General features: G+C 38.0%; 3 protein-coding genes across 5 annotated transcripts; all 3 read left to right on the top strand.

Moving 5' to 3' along the window:
- Positions 1 to 2,486: 2,486 nt before the first annotated feature.
- LOC146361548 (uncharacterized) lies at positions 2,487 to 8,441 on the top strand. Of its 2 annotated transcripts, none has more exons than XM_084920750.1 (9): positions 2,487 to 2,767; positions 3,324 to 3,537; positions 5,522 to 5,644; positions 5,742 to 5,974; positions 6,054 to 6,191; positions 6,269 to 6,456; positions 6,998 to 7,077; positions 7,180 to 7,263; positions 7,936 to 8,441. In XM_084920750.1, exons 2-9 carry the CDS (start codon positions 3,351 to 3,353, stop codon positions 8,079 to 8,081), a joined length of 1,179 nt encoding a protein of 392 aa, XP_084776876.1. In that variant the 5' UTR covers positions 2,487 to 2,767; positions 3,324 to 3,350; the 3' UTR covers positions 8,082 to 8,441. The 2 variants fall into 2 exon arrangements, with proteins under 2 accessions (XP_084776876.1, XP_084776875.1); XM_084920749.1 differs by having other exon boundaries at positions 2,763 to 2,870.
- A 1,644-nt stretch (positions 8,442 to 10,085) lies between these two features.
- f7l (coagulation factor VII, like) lies at positions 10,086 to 16,644 on the top strand. Of its 2 annotated transcripts, none has more exons than XM_084920745.1 (8): positions 10,086 to 10,368; positions 11,885 to 12,048; positions 12,246 to 12,270; positions 12,427 to 12,540; positions 12,616 to 12,756; positions 13,943 to 14,031; positions 14,569 to 14,689; positions 15,091 to 16,644. In XM_084920745.1, exons 1-8 carry the CDS (start codon positions 10,278 to 10,280, stop codon positions 15,636 to 15,638), a joined length of 1,293 nt encoding a protein of 430 aa, XP_084776871.1. In that variant the 5' UTR covers positions 10,086 to 10,277; the 3' UTR covers positions 15,639 to 16,644. The 2 variants fall into 2 exon arrangements, with proteins under 2 accessions (XP_084776871.1, XP_084776872.1); XM_084920746.1 differs by lacking the exon at positions 10,086 to 10,368 and adding an exon at positions 10,424 to 10,547.
- Positions 16,645 to 17,114: 470 nt separating this feature from the next.
- Positions 17,115 to 22,991, top strand: f7 (coagulation factor VII). Its single transcript, XM_084920740.1, has 8 exons — positions 17,115 to 17,210; positions 18,480 to 18,643; positions 19,527 to 19,551; positions 19,817 to 19,930; positions 20,533 to 20,679; positions 21,416 to 21,522; positions 21,744 to 21,864; positions 22,124 to 22,991. Exons 1-8 carry the CDS (start codon positions 17,138 to 17,140, stop codon positions 22,714 to 22,716), a joined length of 1,344 nt encoding a protein of 447 aa, XP_084776866.1. The 5' UTR covers positions 17,115 to 17,137; the 3' UTR covers positions 22,717 to 22,991.
- The last annotated feature ends 325 nt before the right edge of the window (positions 22,992 to 23,316 follow it).

The raw sequence follows: 23,316 nt of genomic DNA, 5'->3' as shown, positions 1-23,316 counted from the left end.
GGTTTCAGCTCCCTGTTTTATGTCTGGCAGGAATTTCGAAAGCCCTTATGTAGACGTTATTAAAGTTTAAGTAACAGCAGACTAGGGCTGCCACAAACGATTATTTTGATAGTCGACTAGTCACCGATTATTTTTGCGATTAGTCGACTAATCAGATCATGCATCCATTGGACGTAAAACATACAGCTTATTCCACCAGCATGCATCTGCTCTTATATAACTATCATTAGCTTACAGCTTTAAGTGTTTAAGGTATGTGCTAACTAAAAATAAAGACAAGATGATAGTTTATTAAATTTTAATGAAATTTGCAGATTGTTTCGGTGAAGTTTAATAAACTCGCCGTCTGCTCCTTGCTATCTAAAATATAACGGGACACCGGAGTATATTCTCGAGCATCTCACACTTCTGATAATCAGTTGTCTGCTTGACGTTTATTCAGCTGTGTAAAAACTATAACTTTCATCTCAGCCAAACCGATTTACTCAGGAACAAATAAAATACTAAAAAAAGCCAAACAATAACATTTTGAAGTTATCTAAGTGGTGGGTTTGAAAACGATTTGCGGGAGTCGGGTGTTCTCACGGGCTCTAGTGAGCCTTGCCCCCGGTTAGCTATCGAGCTAATGGGTAACAGACGTCTCCGAAAACGTCGGAGCGCTTCTGAAAATATGTGGTGTCTTGATAAACTGAGCAAATATTTGAGGTTTATACAGTTACATTCTCGCCTGAAAATATTTTAATCGTTTATTTTGTGACCCAGAAAGAATAATAAGAGTAATATTAAAACTAACTAGCTGCCACCATTGTTGTAAACTGAGCTGCGCTGCGCTATGAATTCTGGGAAACAGCTTCTTCTTCTTTGGGGTTTAACGGCAGCTGGCATCCTTGTACATACAGTGCTGCCATCTTCTGTTTCAGTCCGTTATTACACTCTTAAATCCTACTACTTATTCCTGCGTCTTTTGTGATGCTTCAAATGAGGCGTCGACTATTAAATCAGTCGTCGACGATTTTGATAGTCGACGTAATCGTGACTAGTCGACTAATCGTGGCAGCCCTACAGCAGACAGAAGGTCACTCACATAAAAACACACACTGAGCACATGAATATGTGACTATAACAGCCATTGTTAGCATGTTAGCAGTGGTCCTTGTATACTTAGAAAAGTACATGATTTCAGTCACTAAATACTCAGAGTGGTAAAACTAGTTACATTTGCACTGCCGCAAAAGACTCTCATATACCTGCAAAGCAGCAACAGAAGCTCCATTCTGCAATGACAATCTACACATAGATCCTACCCATGAACCTGACAATAATCCATGCACAAAATACTAAAACATGCTGTACATCTGCTGTGTAGATCACACCTGCACTGGGACAAAATGTAAACTGAGCTGTTGCATTATTTAAATAAAACAGTTCCTGAAAAGCCCACAAAAATGAAATTTTTCGCTTGTACCAGCTTCCTGACAACCAAACTGCAAGTGCCAGATGTAGCAGGTAAAGAAAAGTTGCAAAACCACTTGCTTGAACTGATTTTGTTCACACGTTTCTTTTATTTCAGAGTCCCATGCAACCCCAACCTATTGATTCTAGGAAACACACACACACACAAAACATACAAAACAAAGGGGAAGTGACACAATTGAGTCACGTGAAAGCACCATGGGTGGACCAGAGGTCAGTCCTCTTTCATATATTTTGTATTTTTCCAGTCTTTGCTGACTATGCACAAGGCTTTATCTGTTCCCTTTGTAACAGTTTATTACAACCTTGAACATTAACTTAAAGATGGTCACCCTCATTTAGCAGTTCAAACAATATGTTTAAAACCTGCTTTTTCAGCTTTAGGAATATTGGTAACAGGGTGGCCCCAGTAATAACATATCTTATAAAGTACCTTTCATTCTCGGGGAGAACCGATCTAATTGTTTGATGGTGTATTATTTGTTTTTATTGCATACATTAAAAAAATCAAACAAGCTGTTTATTTATTTAAAAAAATTAAGCCCAAATTGTTCTCCAAATGTAGAATGACATAGAAATTAAATATTAAACATATATAAATACTCATGCTGTTATCAGAGACAGACAGCCCTGAATATAACCTGTTAGAATTCAGGAACAGCAGATTTGCAGATGGGAAAATATTTTAAAGCGTTATTTTGGATCAAAAAAATCAACAAACCTTTGAGCTATTTCCATCAGATTAGACTGATGAGTTATTTTAGACAATGCCTGTCATTAACAGCCCAGATAAGTGCCAGGAGGTATTTGTAAATGGTTTGTCCTAGGCGTTTTTAAACTTCTGTGTTGGTTCTTCTGATAAAGTCATGATGTGATAGTTCAATAAATCAAATTTTAGGTTTTTACGGGGTTAGTGCTCAGACTACACATGTATTTACCGGGCTTTTGCCTTTTTTATGACTGCCTGCAAGTCTTAATTCAGGGCAGCAGATACGTAGAGCGGTTTTTATGTATTGACCTCCACCGGCCTCCGTACGGAGCAAGCAGTTATAAAATGCCAATATAAACAAATCCCAAATCGTCCAAAAGGAAATTTTTATAAAACCCGTCAGTTTTATTTGAGGTGTCAGGATAAACGTAGGCTAATTGGAGCTGTTTTAAAAGAAATCTTTGATTTTTTTATTTATTTTATATCTGCCGCTGCTGTCCGACACTTCCTGTTCAGTTTTGTAACGATGTGATAACAACTTATGCAAGTTCAGCGTGAGAATCAATTGGAGCAAAGAGCGCAGAGGTGAGCAGCTTCAGTCTTTACTGATCCACTTTAACACAACATCATGTTTAATGCGTTCAGCCTGATTAAAAATAATCCGTGTCTGAGGGTGATGACTCGACAGGTAAGGACAGGTGTATAAAGCTTCATCTGGAAGCTGAGTGTAACGCATTGATGTCAGCTCACACTGAGCGATCACTGGAGGGAGATTAATGGGAAAGAAACATTTTTTTAAACAGTTTTTATCCTGAAATGTTCGAGTCTTTGTAAATGTTCAGAAAATTATTTATTAATCGTTTATTTAAGAAATCTTTAAATGTAAATTTGAATGAAGGATTGATCAACTAACCACAGCAGCTGTTTTTTTAACAGAAGTAAATAATCTATTTATTAGTTTACTGTTTAATTATTAGATTTTGTTTAACATTTGGGAATTTTGCTTATTATTATTAGTATTACTGAATTTCTTTTGGCTTGTTTTTGTTGTGCATGTTGAGTTCATGTTGTTTCGTTTACTGTTGTTTTCTGTTGTCCATAAGATATCTGTACACTGACTGTAAACTCTCCTCACATTAAGGTCACAGGTCATCTCCCCTCAGCCAAGATGTCTGCGATGCGGCGGTCAGTGAACGAAGCATTCTGGGCGATGTGTGCAGCAGACTCCATGTCTATGCCGGTCCACTGGTACTATGACATCAACGACATCAGGAGGGACTTCGGTGGCTGGATATCAGGCTTCAACTCGCCTCCTGAGCGTCACCCGTCCAGTATCCTCACCCTCTCCAGCACAGGTAAGAAGTCATTGGAGAGGTGCTTTTAACCTGCATTGTTTGTAATGACCAGCAGGGGGAGACTCCTGCAAGAAGTCTAACTGTATACGTCTATGAAAAAAATTGCTGAGTTTACAGTCTGAGTGTTGGTTTAAATGTAGAAGTTAAATAAAAGAATATCCTAAAAAGATGTTACATTTATAAATAAAAATGGGTTGCCAGTGAAAATGAATTTAAGGCAGATTTTTTTATTATGCTATTTTCCAATTAGCATGTTTATATTATATAACATAATCTTTATTACACTTAAGTTAATCTAAAAATATGTAGTATAGTAAAATAAATTTAAAAATATTTTGGTACATTTTTTACCCAGCAACTGGTCCATGTGTTTCTTATCTGCCGATGTGTATCTGCCGATATGAATCCGATATAGTTCATTTTATCAACAAAATCAACAATCAACAAAACTTTTTTTTTTAAATATCCTGCTGCATTTGTTTTAAAAAACAAAACACTAAAGCTATTCTGTTATATGCACTACAGCCAAAATATTTCATAGTTCAGCAATACTGATCAATCTAATTTACTTAAACCGACACCATCCTCCCTATTCTCATATTCTAAACAGTACTTAGCAGAAATATTAAACAACCTAACTAATAGGGTTCCAAACTCCTAGCAAAAATAATAGGAAACCACCCCCCACCCTCTGCCTAATGATGCTTAATCAGCGTAATCTACTTTAATTCAATGCACGTGTAAAACAAATGCATAGAAATAAATTATTTTTCTACAATATTTAAATAGATTCAACAACTTTCTTCAACAGAAAGATGTGCAGACTGCACAGATGGTATCTTCCCAAAGGAAAAGGTACTATAGCTTAGCAGGGGTAAATTAGAGGTAATAGTTACTATATACAATAGTGGATTTCTGTACATTTTACGTCAGATGAAAACTTTAATTGTAAGATTCAGATAATTATTTATTAAAAGCTAGACATGAGAATAAGAAAGAAAAGTATTTCTTTGCGCTCCCCTTTACCTGTTAATGCCCTACTTGGCCCCCTGGCAAAACTTTGCTAGAAACCGCCCCTGCACAGTTACCAGCTGCCAGCTACGTAAAAAAGGATGCTGGTGTAGGAAGTAAATTCTAACAACAGCTTATCAAGCTTAAATGTGCTGCTGTTGTTTATCCACTGGTTTCCTCTTTCTGGTGCAAAGTGGGCGAACAAACAAACTGGAGAAACGGGACTTGCGACAGAAAAACCGATCAGCTGATCATTGATCAGTTTCATGATTGAAGTAGCAACAGGAGAGGGAGGGAGAGAAGAAGAGGCAGTCGCTCCATATATCGGTTGTTAAGCTTATCGTGGGAATGCTTTACAAACATTCAGAGATGAACTTACACACTTGCTTTACTCCTCTGGGATAACTTTCTCGGAGATAAAATGCCGATTTGGTAGCGAGGCTCCAAATGCTCAACCAGACCACCGACAGGTCTCACATGCCACAGCCACTCTATCATGTGAGCACACTGCTCCGACGTGCTAAAGTTGTGAGCTGAGTTACGCCATGTCGCAAGTTTTGTGAAGTGCTTTTGTGATATTGAATGGATCGGATTACATTTTTTATTTCTCTCCGATATCCGATCCAGTAATTTAGGTCAGTATCAGACCGATACCGATACGTAATATCGGATCGGTCCATCTCTAGTTTAAACTAAAAAAGCAGAAACTTCCCTCCTACTGATGCTGGCAAAACATCACTCAGTGTGGGCAAAATACTTTTAAAAGAACTCTGAACCTGAAGATGAGAACTGCTCATCCAAATGAACTTTGGCACTACACTAACTCAAATCCCTAGAAATACACCTCCCAAATATGAAGAAGATCGGATGAACCGGTGTCGAGACAGACAAACAGAAGAGGACCAAGAACACAGCCTTGAGGAGCTCCATCCTGATTAATCCTGCTGTTTTTAACCTCTCTGTCATTTTGCAGCCGGCAGTGGTCGTACCAACTGGTCTTCTGGTGCGAAGCGAGCCAATGTGGTCGGCAGCGTCATTCTCCATGATAAGCTGGAGTTGTGGAACTCCTCAAGTGGATCGATCCACTATCACCGAGGTACTGCCGCCCTATACTACAGTTCACTGTTTTTCCTTCGTTTTGTTGTTTGTTTCTATTTTTGTTGTGTCCATGTTCTTTCTCTGTGGTCTTCAAGGTCTTCAGGCAGGTGACAACACGCTGAACATCCTCTGCTCCCTTCGAGTGGCTCGGACACTTGTCTCCAGAGGTTTTGTGGACGTCTCTCAGCCGGATGCTCGAGCTGCTGTTCTGTCAGACTACATCCACTTCCTGACCACACCCGGTTCACACAAGGACACCTACGCTGAATCCTTCCACCGCTCATTCTTTGCTGACTGGCGGGAGAGCAAACCGACCTCGCCACATGAAGTAGGACAGAAGCAGTTGATCCCTATGCTGTAACATGCCACATCTGGAGTGTTTCACCAATTTACTTGCTGTTTTCCAGGTTCTGAAGTTTGCAGAGGAACGCTCCGGGATGAAAACGAGCTCTCCGTTCCCTGACAGCCAGCTGGATGCCATTGGCTGCCTTCCCATGATCCTTCCTTTCATCCTTCTGTCTGCCTCAGCCAATGAGGAGCGAGCCGTAAGCGAACACAAATCAACAACATAAGAAACAGTCTCAGATAGCAACATGTGACCTTTAACGTACTCTGTCCTCAGGTTTCAGCAGCGGTGGAGTTCGTAAAGCTCACCCATCCTCACCCCAACGTGCCCGAGTACGTGACGATCTACAGCCGGGCACTGCACGCGGTACTGGGCGGGGCCAGTGTCCGTGAGCAGGCTGAGCATGCTCTGAGGAAACTGGATGCCTGGGACGCCTGCCAGAGCTTCAGTCGCAAGGCGGCCAAGTGAGATTTTGTAAACATATCTAACACTTCCTTTCCTTTCCTGTTTCAAAATAAGAGTTGAGTCTAACCACTTGGTACTTTCTTTTGGCCCCTGGAAAACTTTTACTTTGAAGCATCTGAGCAGCATTTGGTTTTTGACAATTTTCTTATTAAAATATTACAATTTTAGGTTGGCTGCCAGAGACCGCTTCCTGTATGGATTTAGAAGTAAAAGTCTTTCAGAATAAACAGGGATTTGAGCTCTTTGAGACCCGGAACAGCTTTAAAGGAGTACTTTAACATTTTTCTGTATTTCAGGATTTGCTAAAATGTTGAGAATTAAGTAATGCTTCCTTTCCAGGCGTTCACATTAAAAGCCTACAACAAGTGTATTCTTTATGACACTCATAATCACACTTCCTGAAGCTCATTCATAACAAAAGTCCACAGTAAAAAAACATTTTTATTAGCTGTCCAACACTTCCTGCAGACTTCCTTTAGATTAAATGCTTGGTTTGGAAGCAGCGTCTGTGTGTAAAAGGTTATCCGAAATGTTTTTTAGGTTTTCTGTGTCCTCTGAGGAGAGACTGAAGGTCCATCAGAGCGCTGTGAACTACCTTGGTATGGCCTGCTACAATAAAGGTCAGAATCCGACCAATAACCTCTCTTTTACCTCACTGGCTGGTAAAACTTAAGATCATTGTTTTTAAATGCTTGTCTTACCTGCTTGTGTTGCACAAACAGGCGCTCTGTCCAGCCTGTTCTACCTGGCCCACGAGTTTCATGATGACCCCAAAGGAGGAATCCTGGCAAACACCAACTGTGGAGGTAAAATTTAAACATGCTGGTTTGCACTCAGGCTCCTGTTGGTTAAATCTTTGCCCAGGTGTGGCTTATGCGGTCAAGCATAAGCCACACAACAAGTGTTTATTTAATTTTTTTATGTATTTCTGTTTTTATATTACTGTGAAACACTTTGTGTTTTTATCCTGTGACGAGTGCTATATAAAAAAAAATGAATAGAATATTGATATTAATTAAATTATTCAGAGTCTTTATGTAGGTATGAAACAGCAATGTATTGCACCTTAAAAGAGGATCAAAAACTCCACTGCTTCCTGTTTGCAAACTTGATGAGTCCACATTCAAACCTTTTGTTTTTAACGAATTAAAGTCTATAAATATAACAAATCTAAATAAACTGAAAAGTAATTAGTGCAGTATGTGGCTTCTGTGAGTCTTGATATTATTATTATAATACTACTACTACTACTACGTCCACTACGTCCATACAAGCTGTTAACAAAAGTCTATCCTTCCATCACACTCAGTGTCAGTCAGACTAACTCAGTAGAAACCTCCTGCTCATAGCTGAGCGATGGGCTAATTTTGACTTTTAATAATTTCATTTTTTAATTTCATGGTCTGCTTGATGACTTGCATGTATGACATCAGTGTTGTGTTTGTTCTTATTTTCGTTTTGTTTGGTTCTGACTTCAGGTGAGAACTGTAACCGTGGAGCGGCGCTCGGGGCCCTGCTGGGGGCCGGAGGCGCCCACACAGGAAATTGCATCCCACAGGAGTGGAAGGATGACCTAAGAGATGCTCAGGAATTTATCCCCGACATCCTGAAGGACATTGTTTAAGAAGATCATTGCCCCCTGGAGGAAAGAAGAGGAACAGAAATCGCACAGCACTGTAACTTTAAAAACTCCACCGCTTCCTGTTTACAAACTTGATGATTCCACATTCAAACCTTTTGTTTTTAAAGAATAAACTCTTTATCGCATGTGTTTTATTTTTATGGGAAAAAAAATAGCAAACTTGAACTTGAAATGTAGCAATGAACTGTTTACGTTACATATTTATTATTTGCCTTGCCATCATTTCACCTGCAGCCTTTAAATGATCAAATCAAAAAATATGTGTTTTTGCTCACATGGAAAAAAAAACCTAAATGATTCAATGAGTGTGATTTTTGATTTAATAAAAGAATGTAATATATGTACTGGCTTGTATAAGCAGACTGTCTCAAGGCTGGAGCTGAACAACAACACCCTGATAACGACTGTGTTTAGTCTGTTCCTTCCCATTCCATGCAAGGCCACCTGGGTTGGCTGGAAGACTGTTTACTTAGCCTAGCAGGGCGAAGGACACTGTCTCAGCTGAACTCTGGACACGCACACACATACATATACACTGATATGCACACACTCATCCCCCCTCCAAACGCCTTTGACGCTTATTCCCTTCCGATGCTGATGGTGGATCAAGGAGACCAGCGCACGCAGGCCCGGATGTACTGTCTAATTCGGCTGTCTCTCACCCTTTACCCACCTCTGTTGCTTGTCATGTGTTTCTTTGGTGTATTAAGAGTTTTTTTCATGTGCTTTGTGCAGAGGTGTTTTTTTCTGTTCTCAAACTGATCTCCCTGTTGGAGCTCAGTCTGGGGGGAGTTATTTTTTTCTTCTTATCTTTCCTCATGTGGTGCATTTTTCCATTGTTATACCTCTCTGACCTGTCTTCCCCATGTGATGTTTTTGTGTTATGTATGTATGGTCGGAGGGTAAGATGGCGCCGCCATTGCGTGCAATAGGTCGGCAGCCTTATGAAATTTCCCCTTGTGGGACTAATAAAGGTATATCAAATCAAATCAAATAATAACTCTATGGATCTTTTTAAAATTGTATCCTCAGTAAGAAAAGTAAGTAAATATAATTGATAGTTAACAATTTTATTAATTAATATCAGGCTTAGATATGGGTTTATGCCTTAAATCAAATGTAAAAATAATATCGATGTAAGATGTTCATACTGGAGATATTTGGTAAAATCAAGCATCAGCCTCCAGGCAGACATGCACTGAATGTCCAATTTTACAGCAAAGATAAACACGTTACAAAAATATCTCTTTATAGCTAATTCGTCCCTTCCTAACAGGTGGATGCGGTTGAATTTTCTAATAACTGACCTGTTTAAATTGTATTGAGGCTCAGAGTTTGTATTAGTCCGAGATATCAGGCTAATGGTGGTTAGCTGTCTGCTAAGCTTCATCTCAGCATTTCTGAACTGAGCCTCTGGCCTTTTTGTAAATGGCCGTACCTACTCTACCAGTGCACTCAAAGCACTTTATACAACTTGTATTGTTGGCACTGCATAAACAACTACTTTCATCCATCATAAGTCACCATAAGTGCTTTCTAACATTCATGCTCCAATGGATGCATCAGGGAGAACTCTGGCTTAGTATCTTGACCAAGGATATTGGCAGACTGGAGCAGCCAGAGATCGAACCACCAACCTGCTGATGATCGACTCTACCCTCTGTGCTACAGCCCATTTTAATAAAATTATCTAATCAATAATCTGGCTGCTGAGATTATACTAACAGATTATCCGAAAAGTCTGAGCTCCAGTTTTGGTGAGTTGGTTGCAAAAAGAATTTCAATCCTATAAAATCTGCAGGAAATCAGTTTGTGAATTCTGGTCTTGCTAAAAGTCTGAAAGGAGGATTAACCAGGGACTGCTCATTGGTTAATGCCATGTCTTCATTTCAGAACCAACCAATCAGTGATAAATATCATGGTATGTTTAAAGTGTGCCCCAGACTTGGAGTTGGCAATACATTTAGAAGTCATGAGTTTATCACCTAGTCAGAATCTGTAAAGTCAGTAGTTTAAACCTCCTCTTTATTGTTATTTACCTGTTATTAAACTGTGAGGAAAACACGTTCATCAGCCTGATAGGGAAAGCCTGCTGCTGTACTGTTGGGGGTTTAGCGGAGGCTGGTTTGTAGTTTGTTTGTTCTCAACCTTTGATCCTTTGATAAGTTTAGAACAAACATGGAGTCCATTAGCAGAGACACGAAGCGTCTCTTCGTCTTACTACTGCTCATCATCACTTCTATCCCATCATGCACTGGAATCCCTGAAGGTCAGTTTTATGTCTTCTCTATCTTGGAAATTTTCTTTGTCTTTTTCTGTACTTGTTTTCACCTGTTAGGGATGGCACACAGGCATCCACAGCTCTGAGCAGCTCTCCACAACATCGGGAGGCTAAAGTCATGCTAGCATGTTGGTTTGTAATGAAGTGGGAAGCGATAAACACTACAGGTAAATTTCAGGAAGATAAATCTGAACACTGAATAAACTTAGACTCAAGATTATTTTATTTCATTCAAATATGAGAGGGGATATTATTCTTTCACAAAAAAGAAAAAACAGTTATAAAAAACAGGAATGAAACTAATTTCTAGCTCAGAATAAATAACATAAAAGATGAACATTATTCATTTATATTTATTCAGCCATGTATTCATGTACATTTAGGTCTTAAGTCTTTTGTTGTAGCAGGTGAAACAGTGATATTGGTATTATTATAGCCAAAGAGCAACTGCCAAAATATTGTATAATATATATTTATATTACCTAAAAAATGGAAATGACTATGATTAAAAATTTAAAAATTAAAAAAAAAAATAAAAGTACAACGCATAAAAGTAAAACGATGAAAGATTATGTTTTACAACTTTTTAAGAAGTGTTTAACTATGCAAACAAAGTATTATAAATATAGAAATATGAGGACATTTGTGACAGTTTACAGATTTTTTAGTGGACAAAGTCGAATCAGTTACAAAACAAACAAGGGAAAAACACATAAAAAGTCTCTAAATGTGTTGGCTTTTCCTGTTTGCCAATATTATATTAACAGCAATGTTCTTTGTGATAAAACTTATGCTGTAGATAAAATGTAAAATGTATCATCTTTTTTAAACCTGGTTTGCATTTAAATAGCAAAACAATATCAATTAGGTCCCAAGTCATGTGCTAACAGTCAAATTAACAAGAATAAAAATGCAAACATCTTTCAACTGTATACCAATATTAACTGTGTAATTATGTGTAAAAAGCACATTATGTGTGTATTTTATTATTCTTATTAACTTAAAAATATAGTTTAATGAAAAATAATTTAGCAAAAAAATTGAAAATAAAATCTTTAATGTCTTCCTTTTCTTTTTTATCTATAAAGATGTTTTTTTAATGAATTATTTGAGTGAAATGGTTAAGCAATTTGTTATTTTATTTTTCTTATCTTTTTTTTATAACCAGAACTAATAGTACTAATAGTACTTACTCACTGTTTTACTTTTCTAAATCTATCAGTATCTACCCCAGCTAAACTGTTCCAACGCAAAAACAAATACATTATTCATGCTGATTTAAAAGTTAATATGTAGTGGAATTGAGACTGATTTTCATCACAGAAAAATACAGGATTACCCTGAATAACTATATCAGTAAACATACAGGAAACTTATGCAAACAACATTATTAATGTCTCTTATGTCTACTTGTGGTGCACCAGCTTTCTGAGATTTTGGTAACAAATGGCTCATACACAACTGGAGTTTGACATGTGTCGTTCTGTTTAATTTCTACACAAAGGCGTGGGTTTGGAAAAGTCTGAGGCCAGCGGTTTCCTCCATCGAACTCGTCGAGCAAACTTTTTCCTGGAGGAAATCAAGACAGGCAATCTGGAGCGTGAGTGCATCGAGGAGAAATGTTCCTATGAGGAGGCCAGGGAGATTTTCGCCCATCCACAACAGCTGGTCAGTTTCAAGATACCAACAAAAGCATTGAAAATGCCACAACACTTGGTACCAAATTTTGTTACTAAGTGAAGTCAAGGTAGTGACATAAGAATGGATGGTGCTGGTGGTAGTTGAAAGACAGAATTTGATGGTTTTTAGTTTATTTATATTTGTTTTGTTAACTATTACTGAATTTGGGTCCTCTGTCTACTCAGGAGAACTTCTGGAGGACATACACAGGTACTCAGTCTGAGCTTTGACATTTCGAACATTATAAACACATTGCGAATAAAGTAGTGCTAGAATTCTTTATGCACTTGTAACCAAGACATTGCTCAGTTTTCCAAACATTTGTTGAAATGCTTGATAAAAATCTTTGCTACTTCCTGTTTGCAGCTGTGGACAAATGTTTGTCCTCTCCCTGTAAGAATGGAGCGACGTGCACTCGAAACATCAACACCTATATCTGCAAATGTCCACCAGGTTTCCATGGATACAACTGCGAAAAAGGTTGGAAGTCCAAAAAGTCTGTTGATGTTTTTAATTGGTGCAGAGGAAGTCAGTGTTATCATTGTTCCCTTGCAGTGCATTCAACCACCCTCAGCTGTCGCTACAGAAATGGAGGATGTGAACATTTCTGTAGAGAGCTTCAGGATGGCTCTCCCATATGCTTTTGTGCTCCGGGATACAGACTTGAACTGGACAACAGTACCTGCATGCCTGAAGGTCTGAGTCAGTAACACACTTATGAAGTACAGTGCAAATCACATGTACAAATTGTTGGAGTCAAATTGTTAAATGTTGTCATTGTGTTACTTAAATTTGTAAGTCTTAGTTCAAACTATGGAATCAAAGACATTCCTTTGTCTCTGACCACCTCTCCAGCCACTCTGGTGGTGGGGGAGGCTGAAGGCACACACACACACACACACACACACACACACACACACACACACACACACACACACACACACACACACACAGTGTCTTATCTTTTAGAACCATAGGGTGGTTTTACAATGGGAGGTGCTTGTGTGTACTGTAACTGTTGTGTAAACTGTGTGTCGGGGAAATAAAAGGCTGCGAGGAAGACTGGTTGGTTGAAGCTGGTTAGGGAACAGGTGAGGAGCGTTCAGCTCCCAGAGCCGTTAACGAGAATAAGTCTCTAAACTAGCGGGGCCTGTGGAAGCGCAGACCCAACACAAATACTTTAAAAATACAGGCTTTACAAGTTCTAATTGGCTTGCTTTATGCTCATGGATGAATTTAAAGTCGCCCTTGATTGAAGACAGTAAAAAAAAAAAATTCTTAGATTTGTACAGGTTACCTGTGAGCAGGAACATCACAGCACCTTGATTTGATTGATTTGTTTCACGTGTTAAGCAACACCTTTATCTACAACATCTTGACCTATTCTTGATGCAAGCTCAATCATCCAGGTAATGAAATCCCAAACAGTTGATTCTGTTCATCTGGACGTAACATTTTCAGTGGGAGAAACGTTTCGTCACTCATTCAAGTAATCTTCAATCTCACCTGACTGCAGGTTTCCCCAATCTTATAAACAGTACATTTGCGCAATGACTGAAACTACCACTGAATGAACAATGGGCTGTGAGGTCAGTTCCTTGACCATTAATATGCAAATTGTCATTACTATTGATCAATAACCACTGATCACAGCCCATTGATGAAAGACCATTGATCAATGGCCATAAGGACCATTCACAGAGGGTTCGGGAATGGTATATTAACCTCTTAGCAGATATTTACACCCAAAAAACTGCTTTTAAGTTTCTTAGATATCACAAGTTTGGACTGATTTTAATTCCTGTGTGTCTTTGAGCTAGCATCATTCAGGGTGTCAGAAGCAAAAGGCTGACTTTTGGTTTCTCTTAACTGTCTGGTCCAGATGCTGTGGTCTGCGGAAGGCCTCAGGTACATTTTGCCCCCAGGGTTGTTAATGGGATAATGTGTCCCAAAGGACATTGTCCGTGGCAGGTAAGTCTTTGAATAGAGCCCCATCTCCAGTAAAATGAGCTAAGATACACAATCTTCCACTAGAATACATAAAGAGACACATATAGTATTGTGCAAAAGTTTTGTAGAAACAACACTGTCATAAAAGTGGTCACAAAATAACACAGTTTGATTGGCATGAAATAGTATTTTTCCACTAGCAAAGAGCTATTAGCCAAAAGATTTGACATACTTCAGCATGCTGTGCAGCGCATCAAACTAATTTGAGGAAAATCGACAAATAATGGCCAAAATGGGAAGTGGAAGGAAAAAAATAAAAATAAAAAAATAAAAATGATCTACAGCTGATGAAGGGTATCATATCCCTAAAACTTAAGAAATAGGAAAATTTAAAAAAAGAGCTGACACAAGAGATGATCACTGAAGCTTCATCAGAAATGGTCTCAGTGGAAGGGTGTCTGTCAGAGGTATATGCCAAATTACACAAGGACTGGACTGAAAATCAGTGTAAACAGGAAGATGAATCCAGATTTGTATGTATTTTATCTCTTTTTTCAGGCTCTTCTGGCTGAAAATAACATATTCTTCTGCGGTGCCATCGTCTTGTCAGATCGATGGCTTTTAACTGCAGCTCACTGTGTTTATCAAAAACCTAGCACCGTGCTCCACATCGTTGTTGGTAAGACAATTAGAAAAATGGTAACTTCAAATTCTGGCTTCTAGTCTGGCCTCTCTTACTTCCTTCAATCACATAACATTCACCAGGTCAATGTTGACTCATTTTAGGGTTACAGATAGCATTTTATTTAATGTCCATACCTCTTTATAGGCTTTTTTTGTCTGTTTGAAGCATTGTATGCAATGTAAAATATTTGATTTAATTTGAAAGGTGTCATTTTCTAGTTTCTGAAAATGTATCTAACAGTATATGGGTTTTGCTAACATAGTGGATATTGTGAGTCAACTGTATGTTATGTATGTTAGGTCAACTTAATTGTCGTTCAAGTTTTTTTTCAATTTGCTCACTTTTCTTCTGGCTCCAAATTCAATGTAGCATTTAAAAGTAATGTCACTTTCAAGGTGAGCATGACATAAGGGAAGAGGAAAAAACAGAACAGCGGCGGCGGGTGCTCAAAGTTGTGTGCCATGAAGACTACAACGTGACTAGCTCCGATAGTGACCTGGCTTTGTTGAAGCTTCACCGCCCAGTAAAACTGGGCCGCCACGTCGTGCCCATCTGCCTTCCTGCCCGCAATAGCACCTTCACCCGGACGCTGGCAAGCATCCGCCACTCGACTGTGTCTGGTTGGGGTCGTCTGGCAGAGTTTGGCTCTACCTCAAGATACCTGCAGCGTCTGCAGCTGCCGAGGGTCCCGGTGCAGGAGTGCCGCCTCCACACTGGGCTCAACATCACCAAGAACATGATATGTGCTGGCTTCAAGCGTGGTGGCCAGGATTCTTGCAAGGGTGACAGCGGGGGCCCACTGGTGACACGCTACAAGAAAACCTGGTTCCTTACAGGCGTGGTGAGCTGGGGGAAAGGCTGCGGCCAAGAAAACATGTACGGCGTCTACACGAAGGTCACAAACTTCCTGGACTGGATTGAGAATATCATGGCAACTGGCTAAAATTGGTTTTAGTCACTGTGTCAAAGCAGTTCAAGAGTTTAAGAGAGTAAGAATCCAGTGTTAGAAACATTAGATCAGTAATCACTGTGAAGGAGACACAAATGTATAAAAATAATATTCATTTTCTGATGCTGTGCTCAAATAGCTTTAACTTCCACACCTTCATGTACCTAAAAAATGCCAGAGATGTAGTTTCAGAAGCTTTTTGAACAAAAAAAGAATTTTCGACTGTCAGCTGGAGGAACTTCATCACAATAAAGTTGGTCCTGAGCAAAATCCAAAATCAACAAACTTAAAAATTATTTGTTTTTCAAGTAAATTAATGGCCTGTATTTGTAGATATAAATTAATCTGCTAGAAACTTTGAAGTTTTCTATAGTGATGGTAAATGTAAACCATCAACCAACAATCAGTTTAATCTAAAAGATGCAAAGACATCAGTTCACTCGGCATGTTGAAATGTTGTTTTTTGACAATAAAGATGAAGTTCAGTGTTTTTCGTTTCTTTTCATGCCCCTCACTCACTTTTCAGCCATTTTGTTGTAGACGTGCTTCTGTTCTTAGGACCAGTAGGCCTCATTTAGTAACAGTGGGTCCTTCATGCACACAAATCAGTGATTTATCAATATTTTCTTACGTGAATTTGTTTGTTCTTTATAAACAAATTTGAAATTGCCTCAGACCGTGTGTACAAACAAATGAACCACTGTTCCAGAAGTGTTGTAGTATGTTCAGGTGAAACTTTGTGAATCCAAACATGTGCTGCCATGTGAGGCTTAATAATAATAATTAATAATTAAGTGCATTTGATTATGAGCACCTAATTTCTACTTACTTTCGTAATTCCTATACAATAAGTAATAGTGTACTTAGTTTTTCACGCACTGCTTCTGCCTTTTGTCCTAATACTTGTTGAATATACAATGACACTGTAATTTGTTTTGTTGTATTTATCTAATTCTAAGACCTGCAAAGGTCTACTTTTCACTACGTTCTGATAAATAAAATCTTAGAACTGAAACAGTGGTTACTTTCTGTTTACATTGACTGTGGAATATTGGCTGCAAATATCTATTTATTGTTGAGTTTAACAAATTAAGCCAAGTCAGTCAAATCCTTCTTTTGACTGAATGATTTTAGTCTAATAACTTTCTAAACACAAGACAAAACAATGTATAAGTATAATACATACATACACAGCCTCACGTTATAATAAATAGAATAATATTGAATATTGAACTCGTGTAGGCTGCTCGACTGCTTGGTGTTTGAAATCTACGTCTATATCAGAAATACACAAAAGAAACTCTGCGTTTGCATAATTTCTCCAATTCACCAATGAAACAGTGATAATCAGGAATCTGGAGGCAGAAACTTTCAGTGATTTTGGGTCAGAGTTTCATCGTTCAGGTTTCTCCACTGATCATGTGACCACCAGCAGGGGGAGGGACGGACTTTGGACCCGAAACCCCACAAAGACACAGCGCAGCAACTTTCTGATGAAATCAACTATGTGGCTGAAAGTCTTCATCATCTTCGTCTTCAGCTTCCACAGCTGCCAGCTGGCTTCAGGTGAGCTAACACGTTTACACGTATCGATCACTGATTGATTGATTAGTTAGCTCAGGGATTAAGCAGTGACATGGAGGTGAAACCACTTAATCATAGGTCTGTTTTTGTCGTGAGAGGGACGAGAATGACCATCATTTTGAGCTAATATTAACATGTTAACAGTGACATCTGATGCACAGTGGAGTATGAAACAGCAGAATCAAATAAAAACACTGATTGTAAGGTGGAGCTTCTAAGGCAGTGTAAGATGGACAGTATATGCTTAAAAACAAGTGTGTTTAGAAACACAAGGTTTCATCTGCCCCTCCCCCCCTCCCCCCCACCCCAAAAAGGGGGGGAGGCAAAAAGTTTAAGTCACCTGTACAATCAACCAATCAATACATAAATAAGTGAGTAAGTAAGTAAATAAAATTATATTTAAAAAACAAACAGAAAGAAAATGGAAATCACAGAAAACCAAAAATATCATGGAAAAATTGCAAATATTTATCGTTATGAGACTGGATGTGGGTAAAAATAAACAACCAGTGATTATTTAATCAGTTTTTAACAAATTATTATTTGACAACTAAGATAATAATCAGTGAACATTTTTAAAGAAAAGCGTCATCATTTGCTGCCTCTTATTTCTTACATGTAGCACTTTACTTTATTACAGTAAAGTTTGAGATTTTTACTCTACGGTTTGTTTTAGTAATTTCTAATGTGTTAGGTTTTATAAATGATTTAATAATTTAATGTTTAATGTCTAACATTTATTTGTCATATCAGTATATTTTTGTTTATGTTATTCATCTATGTTCAGTTTTCTATAGATTTGCTTTTTGTTTTTCAAATATTTATTTATGAAAACCATCAATTTTGCGAAGAGCCACAAATGCAAATTAGACTTTATGGTTACGTCATATTTACTTTGTTTATTAAGGTGCTCATGGTAATTAAAATGCATTGTCCCATATAAATAAACATGTCAGAGATATGGAAACTAAGCAGTTTATTGTAAAATAATTATACATAACATACGTGATTAGTGACTTTACAAAGGCTTCAGATGAATTTTGATCAGAATCAAATTTAAAAACAATCCATGCAATAGACATGTAGAGATTTCAGTCTTGTAGGACATTTACTTTACAATATAAAGCGCCTTGAGGTAACTCTTGTTGTGATTTGGCGCTATATAAATAAAACTGAATTGAATTGGATGACCAACTCTGATTGAGACAGAACTATTCTGATGAACTCTCCCCTTCTTCAAATGTTGGGCAGTCTTTCTGGATAAAGATCGAGCCAATGGCGTTCTAGTTCGGACTCGGAGGTATAACTCAGGCTGGTTTGAGGAGCTGCAGATGGGAGATCTGAGGAGGGAATGTATAGAGGAGAAGTGCACCTACGAGGAGGCCAGGGAGGTGTTTGAGCACACCGAGCTCACGGTAAAATCAAATTAAATTTTCACTTCACTGAACATGACTAGTTTTAAGAGATTTATTCATGTAAACATACAAATTGATAGCAATTCATAATTAGCAACACAAACAGAGGCAAATACTTGGCCACATGAACTCATGAGGTGAAAATGTGCTTTATACTAACTTTCCAACATACTTGGGATGCTTCCAATGCTTAGAAATTGAGGACAAGCTTATTGTAGTCATTTGTAGGAATAGAGAGGGCATTATTCAATTTCTCACTTACATAAACAAAACTTAATGTTTTTACTAATGTTGGCTTTCAGTTATAACTTGAGGGAAGAAGCCATCCCATTGGCTGTTAGGGGGCAGTGATTTATAGTTTGTGAAATGTTCTAGAAATACTTAAGAAACTATGTTCATGTCAAAGCTTTGCAGTTGATCTGAACCTAGTTTTTGAATAAAATTGCAGTTTAGTTCTTTAGTGAATAGCTGTAGGCCTCAACCAATCAGATAACCAAGAACATTTTAAGTCAGGGGCCAAAGGAATCTTATAAAACACTAAATAATCACAAACAGGCTAAAAGACATTCAAAACAACCACACAGACATTCGGGCTTACCACAAACAAACAGAAGCTGTCCAAGAAGAGACAAACATAACGCAGAGACTAAAGCACTACGCAAAGATGAAACACAGATGCAAGCAGATGCAGATCAAATCTAAGCAAATGACACACAACAAAGCTATAGAGAACTTAATGTGAAGCTAAACATCTGCAGGATTCACAGCTAAAATGTTTTTCTTGTAGATTTGCTGCCTTTTACATATCTTTGTTGGAGACCCGATGTTTCTGTCTGATAGCTGGTTTATTTTTTTCACATTGCTGTAATTGTTGTCTCCTCAGAATGAGTTCTGGAAAACGTACAACGGTAAGCAATTTCCCATGTTAAAAGTAGCTGGAATAAAATGTTTTTTTAGTGCAGCACCACATACATCTTGAAGACCAATTTTACGTCCACCTTCAGAAACTCCAGCAAGTCAACTTGTGAATTGTGTTTAGATTTAATACATTTAACGTAAAATATAAACTATAATGTAGATTTTAAGAGCAGCTTTCCCAAATAGAGATCATCAATAACACCATGTAATATGATACAGTCATGTTAAATCATTGTGTTCTGTGTTGTCTTATAGTACCAAACCCCTGTATTTCCAATCCCTGTCAGAATGGAGGCAGTTGCTCCACTCATGCTTCATCCTACATCTGCTTTTGTCTGCCAGAGTTCCATGGAGTCACCTGTGAGCTTGGTGAGCAAAGAATATGAACGTTTTCACATCACTTGGCTGCTGTAATGTGAAGTATTTTCTATTTAAATTAGCTTAGCTAGCAGTTTGCCTTCATGAAAATTAAACTATAAACGTCACTCAGTTAATAACAGCAAAACATCATGTTTATGTTTTCAGACAGAAAAAGAAACACTCATGTATAAAGGCACAAAATCTCACAGTCTCAGCAAAATAAAATTACATTCACAATTCATGATGGTGAAAAATTGTGATTATTTAAATTATTTAAGTGATATATAAAAATAATATTTTTACAATATTATTTATAATTATAATTATAAATTATAATTATTTTACTTAATCATATGCTGAATAAAATTAAAGTATATGACTTACAAAATTGTTATCAAACAATAGTCAAAGTTTTTGGCTTATTTTTAAGCTATATATAATTTTTAACATGTACTTTATCAAAATTAATTATTCCTCCCGCCAGTTTATGAAAAACTACTTGAAAAGTAATTGAAATAACCGTTATTTGCTTTTTATATAATTTAATTTCTTTGTACTTTTTTGTGATTAAATGAACAAATTACATAATTTAATTATGAAAATTTCTTTAGAGGTGAAAGCTGAGATCGATACCTGCTGGGTGGAGAACGGAGAATGTGAGCACTTCTGTGAAGAAGACGAGTTCCAAAAAAAACAGAACTGCTCGTGTGCAGACGGCTACTTTCTCCATGTTGATGGACGGAGTTGCATAGCAAAAGGTTGGACAGTGATTTGTAAAGAACAAAATGTGAAAAATGTTTTGTAGATTCTCAACACAATTGTTTTCATATTTGCAATAACAAAGTTTATGACAGTTTTCTTTAAAAACCCATATTTGCTATGAAAGACAAAAACATAGGTTAGAATATGTAAAAACATTTAGATGCTGGTAATGGTAATTATTCTGTCTTAGTTTATCCATCACACCAATATTTTACATAACTGTGTGTGTATATGATTCTTTAAATGTTAATTTTTTTAATTAAGGAAAATAATCATTTGATTCTAGTAAACAATCAGAGGATTGAAGAATTAAAGAATTTCTATCACTTTTTCCTACTTTTTAACATTTTTCAGGGCTGCAGAAAATATGTGTGTGTGTGTGTGTGAAAATATTTGTTCAGGTATTTCAGTTTGACGAACATCATAGCGCTGAAGTTTATATATTTACAGGAAAATCCTGTCTGTTCATACAGGCCTCACTAATCAACCTTTGGACTCCCTGCTGCACTAAACAGTTATGAAATTCCTGTTTTACTTTAAACCAGCCCTCTATACCCCCAACCTCCCCACCACCACATGTGTGTGTCATCAGTGTATAAACAATTGCTTAGAACACTTAAGTAGTTCTAGTCCACCAGTAAAAACCTTTAACTAGTAAAAGTTAAACCGGAGCTGCAGTTTGATATTATTTGTAAAATGAAATGAATAATGAATAATTTGTTATTGTTTCAGAGCCGATAGCATGTGGCATGGTCCCCATACTGCGGGGTGAAGAAAAGGAGGAGCATCTCCGAATCGTTGGAGGAACTGTATGTCCTAAAGGTGAATGCCCCTGGCAGGTAGGCCCAAGATAAAGGAAGAGTTCATCGGTTTAAATATGTCTGATTTTTTATTAACTAAGCGTCCAGGGTAGCAGAGAGTCTCCTAACATAAAAGGGTATCTAATCTCTTAGATTCTATCGAAACCAGATTTTGGTTCTGAACAACAAATATTAATTTAGTTTTGTGTGTTTTATCCTTTTGAAGGCTCAGACAAAATGTGCTCTTGTGTTGTGTGAAGGTATTGCTGATGTATAAAGGAAAAGGTTTCTGTGGAGGACTGATTTATAAACCTACATGGATCATCACAGCTTCTCATTGCATGGAAGACATCGTGGTCCAGTTCCTGAAAGTCATTACAGGTATGAATCTCATAGTTAAATATGCCGTCTGTTCAAGCAAGCCTGACTTATGAAGCAGAACAGGAGAGTGACAGGAGTCTAAATCTCTTAAAATGATGACAACCCTAAAAAAAAATAGGAGGCTACCTGTCTATAAATCTTTTCATTAGACAATGAAAATACACAAGCATACTTCAAATCACTGTTAATTAATCTCAATTTAACTTTGAATTGTGCTCAAAGGATTAAATCTGAGCTGCCTTATATTTCTTTCTGTCAGGTGAGCATGACATTACGGTAAATGAAGGCACCGAGCAGCTCATCCAGGTGGCTGAGATTATCATGCATGAAAACTACGTATCAAGCACTGCAGACAATGATATCGCTCTCCTCCGCCTGGCATCTCCCATCATCTATACCCAGTATGCTGTCCCAGTCTGCCTACCTACATGGAATCTATCCACCCGTGTGCTCTGGATGATCCGGCTGCACACAGTGAGTGGCTGGGGGAGGCGGAGCGAAAATGGGCCTACCGCACAGATCCTTCGACGCCTGAAGGTGCCGCGAATCCGCACGCAGGACTGTGTCGATGAGAGTGGCGTAGTGCTCACTCAGAACATGTTTTGCGCCGGATATATTGAGGGTCGTCAGGACTCGTGTAAAGGTGACAGCGGTGGACCCCTGGTGACCCAGTATAAGACGACAACTTTCCTGCTGGGGATCGTCAGCTGGGGGAAGGGATGCGCCCGACCGGGGAACTATGGCATCTACACCCGAGTGTCCAACTACCTTGAGTGGATCCACAACCGGACGGCAACACCAGATCAACCGAGGAACAGCAGCAAGACTTTGATGCACAACCTTACCACCTAAAAGACCAGATTAGCTTAGCTTAGCATAGCTCATATAACCAAATACTGCGTTTTCACTTTTCTGATTGACTGCTAAGATTCTCATTAAAAACTTTGCAGAAAGTATTTCGTTTGCAAATTTTGGTGGTTTGATTTCAATTGATCAGTTCTGCATATTTAAGAAAATTCATCAAATCGTTAAAAACACAAAACATTCTTTTACAAATGTGATGTTTTACTGCTTTTCTCTGAACAGATGATAGAACAATGTATTGGATTTTTTTTTTTTTTATTAAAATGAGCCTTGTGAATGTATTTTTCATTGCATTTTGTAGACAGAATGACAATTAACACTTAGAATTGCCATGTTGAGCTATTCACGATTTTAACCCTCCCCTTTCCCATCCTGCAGACACCTGCTAGGGTAACCATTGTTTGTCTTTTTTCTGATAAATAATTTCAATCATATTTCCGGCCTGCTTCCAGAACAAAATGATTGGGTGTGTGTCAGAGGTTAGTGAGGGTAATCACTGCCTATACACCTTACTATGGCTATCTTTGGGAATCCCTGAGATCTATTCTAGTCGCCACACCATGCCAATACATAAGAATCAAAACACAT

This window comes from Perissodus microlepis, chromosome 23, assembly GCF_051167445.1.
Source record: "Perissodus microlepis isolate ML-2025 ecotype Zambia chromosome 23, ASM5116744v1, whole genome shotgun sequence".
NCBI classification, from domain to species: Eukaryota; Metazoa; Chordata; class Actinopteri; order Cichliformes; family Cichlidae; genus Perissodus; species Perissodus microlepis.
This window is presented reverse-complemented; position numbering and strand designations above follow the sequence as displayed.

What these genes read in the sequence shown, in the direction of transcription:
- LOC146361548 (XM_084920749.1), top strand. Translation starts at nt 2,811, where the DNA reads ATGTTTAATGCGTTCAGCCTGATTAAAAATAATCCGTGTCTGAGGGTG. An exon ending in TGAGGGTGATGACTCGACAG is followed by an intron (nt 2,871 to 3,323) that starts GTAAGGACAGGT and finishes CCTCACATTAAG; the next exon opens with GTCACAGGTCATCTCCCCTC. An exon ending in TATGGCCTGCTACAATAAAG is followed by an intron (nt 7,078 to 7,179) that starts GTCAGAATCCGA and finishes TTGCACAAACAG; the next exon opens with GCGCTCTGTCCAGCCTGTTC.
- f7l (XM_084920745.1), top strand. Translation starts at nt 10,278, where the DNA reads ATGGAGTCCATTAGCAGAGACACGAAGCGTCTCTTCGTCTTACTACTG. An exon ending in TGGATACAACTGCGAAAAAG is followed by an intron (nt 12,541 to 12,615) that starts GTTGGAAGTCCA and finishes GTTCCCTTGCAG; the next exon opens with TGCATTCAACCACCCTCAGC. An exon ending in AAGGACATTGTCCGTGGCAG is followed by an intron (nt 14,032 to 14,568) that starts GTAAGTCTTTGA and finishes CTCTTTTTTCAG; the next exon opens with GCTCTTCTGGCTGAAAATAA.
- f7 (XM_084920740.1), top strand. Translation starts at nt 17,138, where the DNA reads ATGAAATCAACTATGTGGCTGAAAGTCTTCATCATCTTCGTCTTCAGC. An exon ending in TTGAGCACACCGAGCTCACG is followed by an intron (nt 18,644 to 19,526) that starts GTAAAATCAAAT and finishes TTGTCTCCTCAG; the next exon opens with AATGAGTTCTGGAAAACGTA. An exon ending in AAGGTGAATGCCCCTGGCAG is followed by an intron (nt 21,523 to 21,743) that starts GTAGGCCCAAGA and finishes TGTTGTGTGAAG; the next exon opens with GTATTGCTGATGTATAAAGG.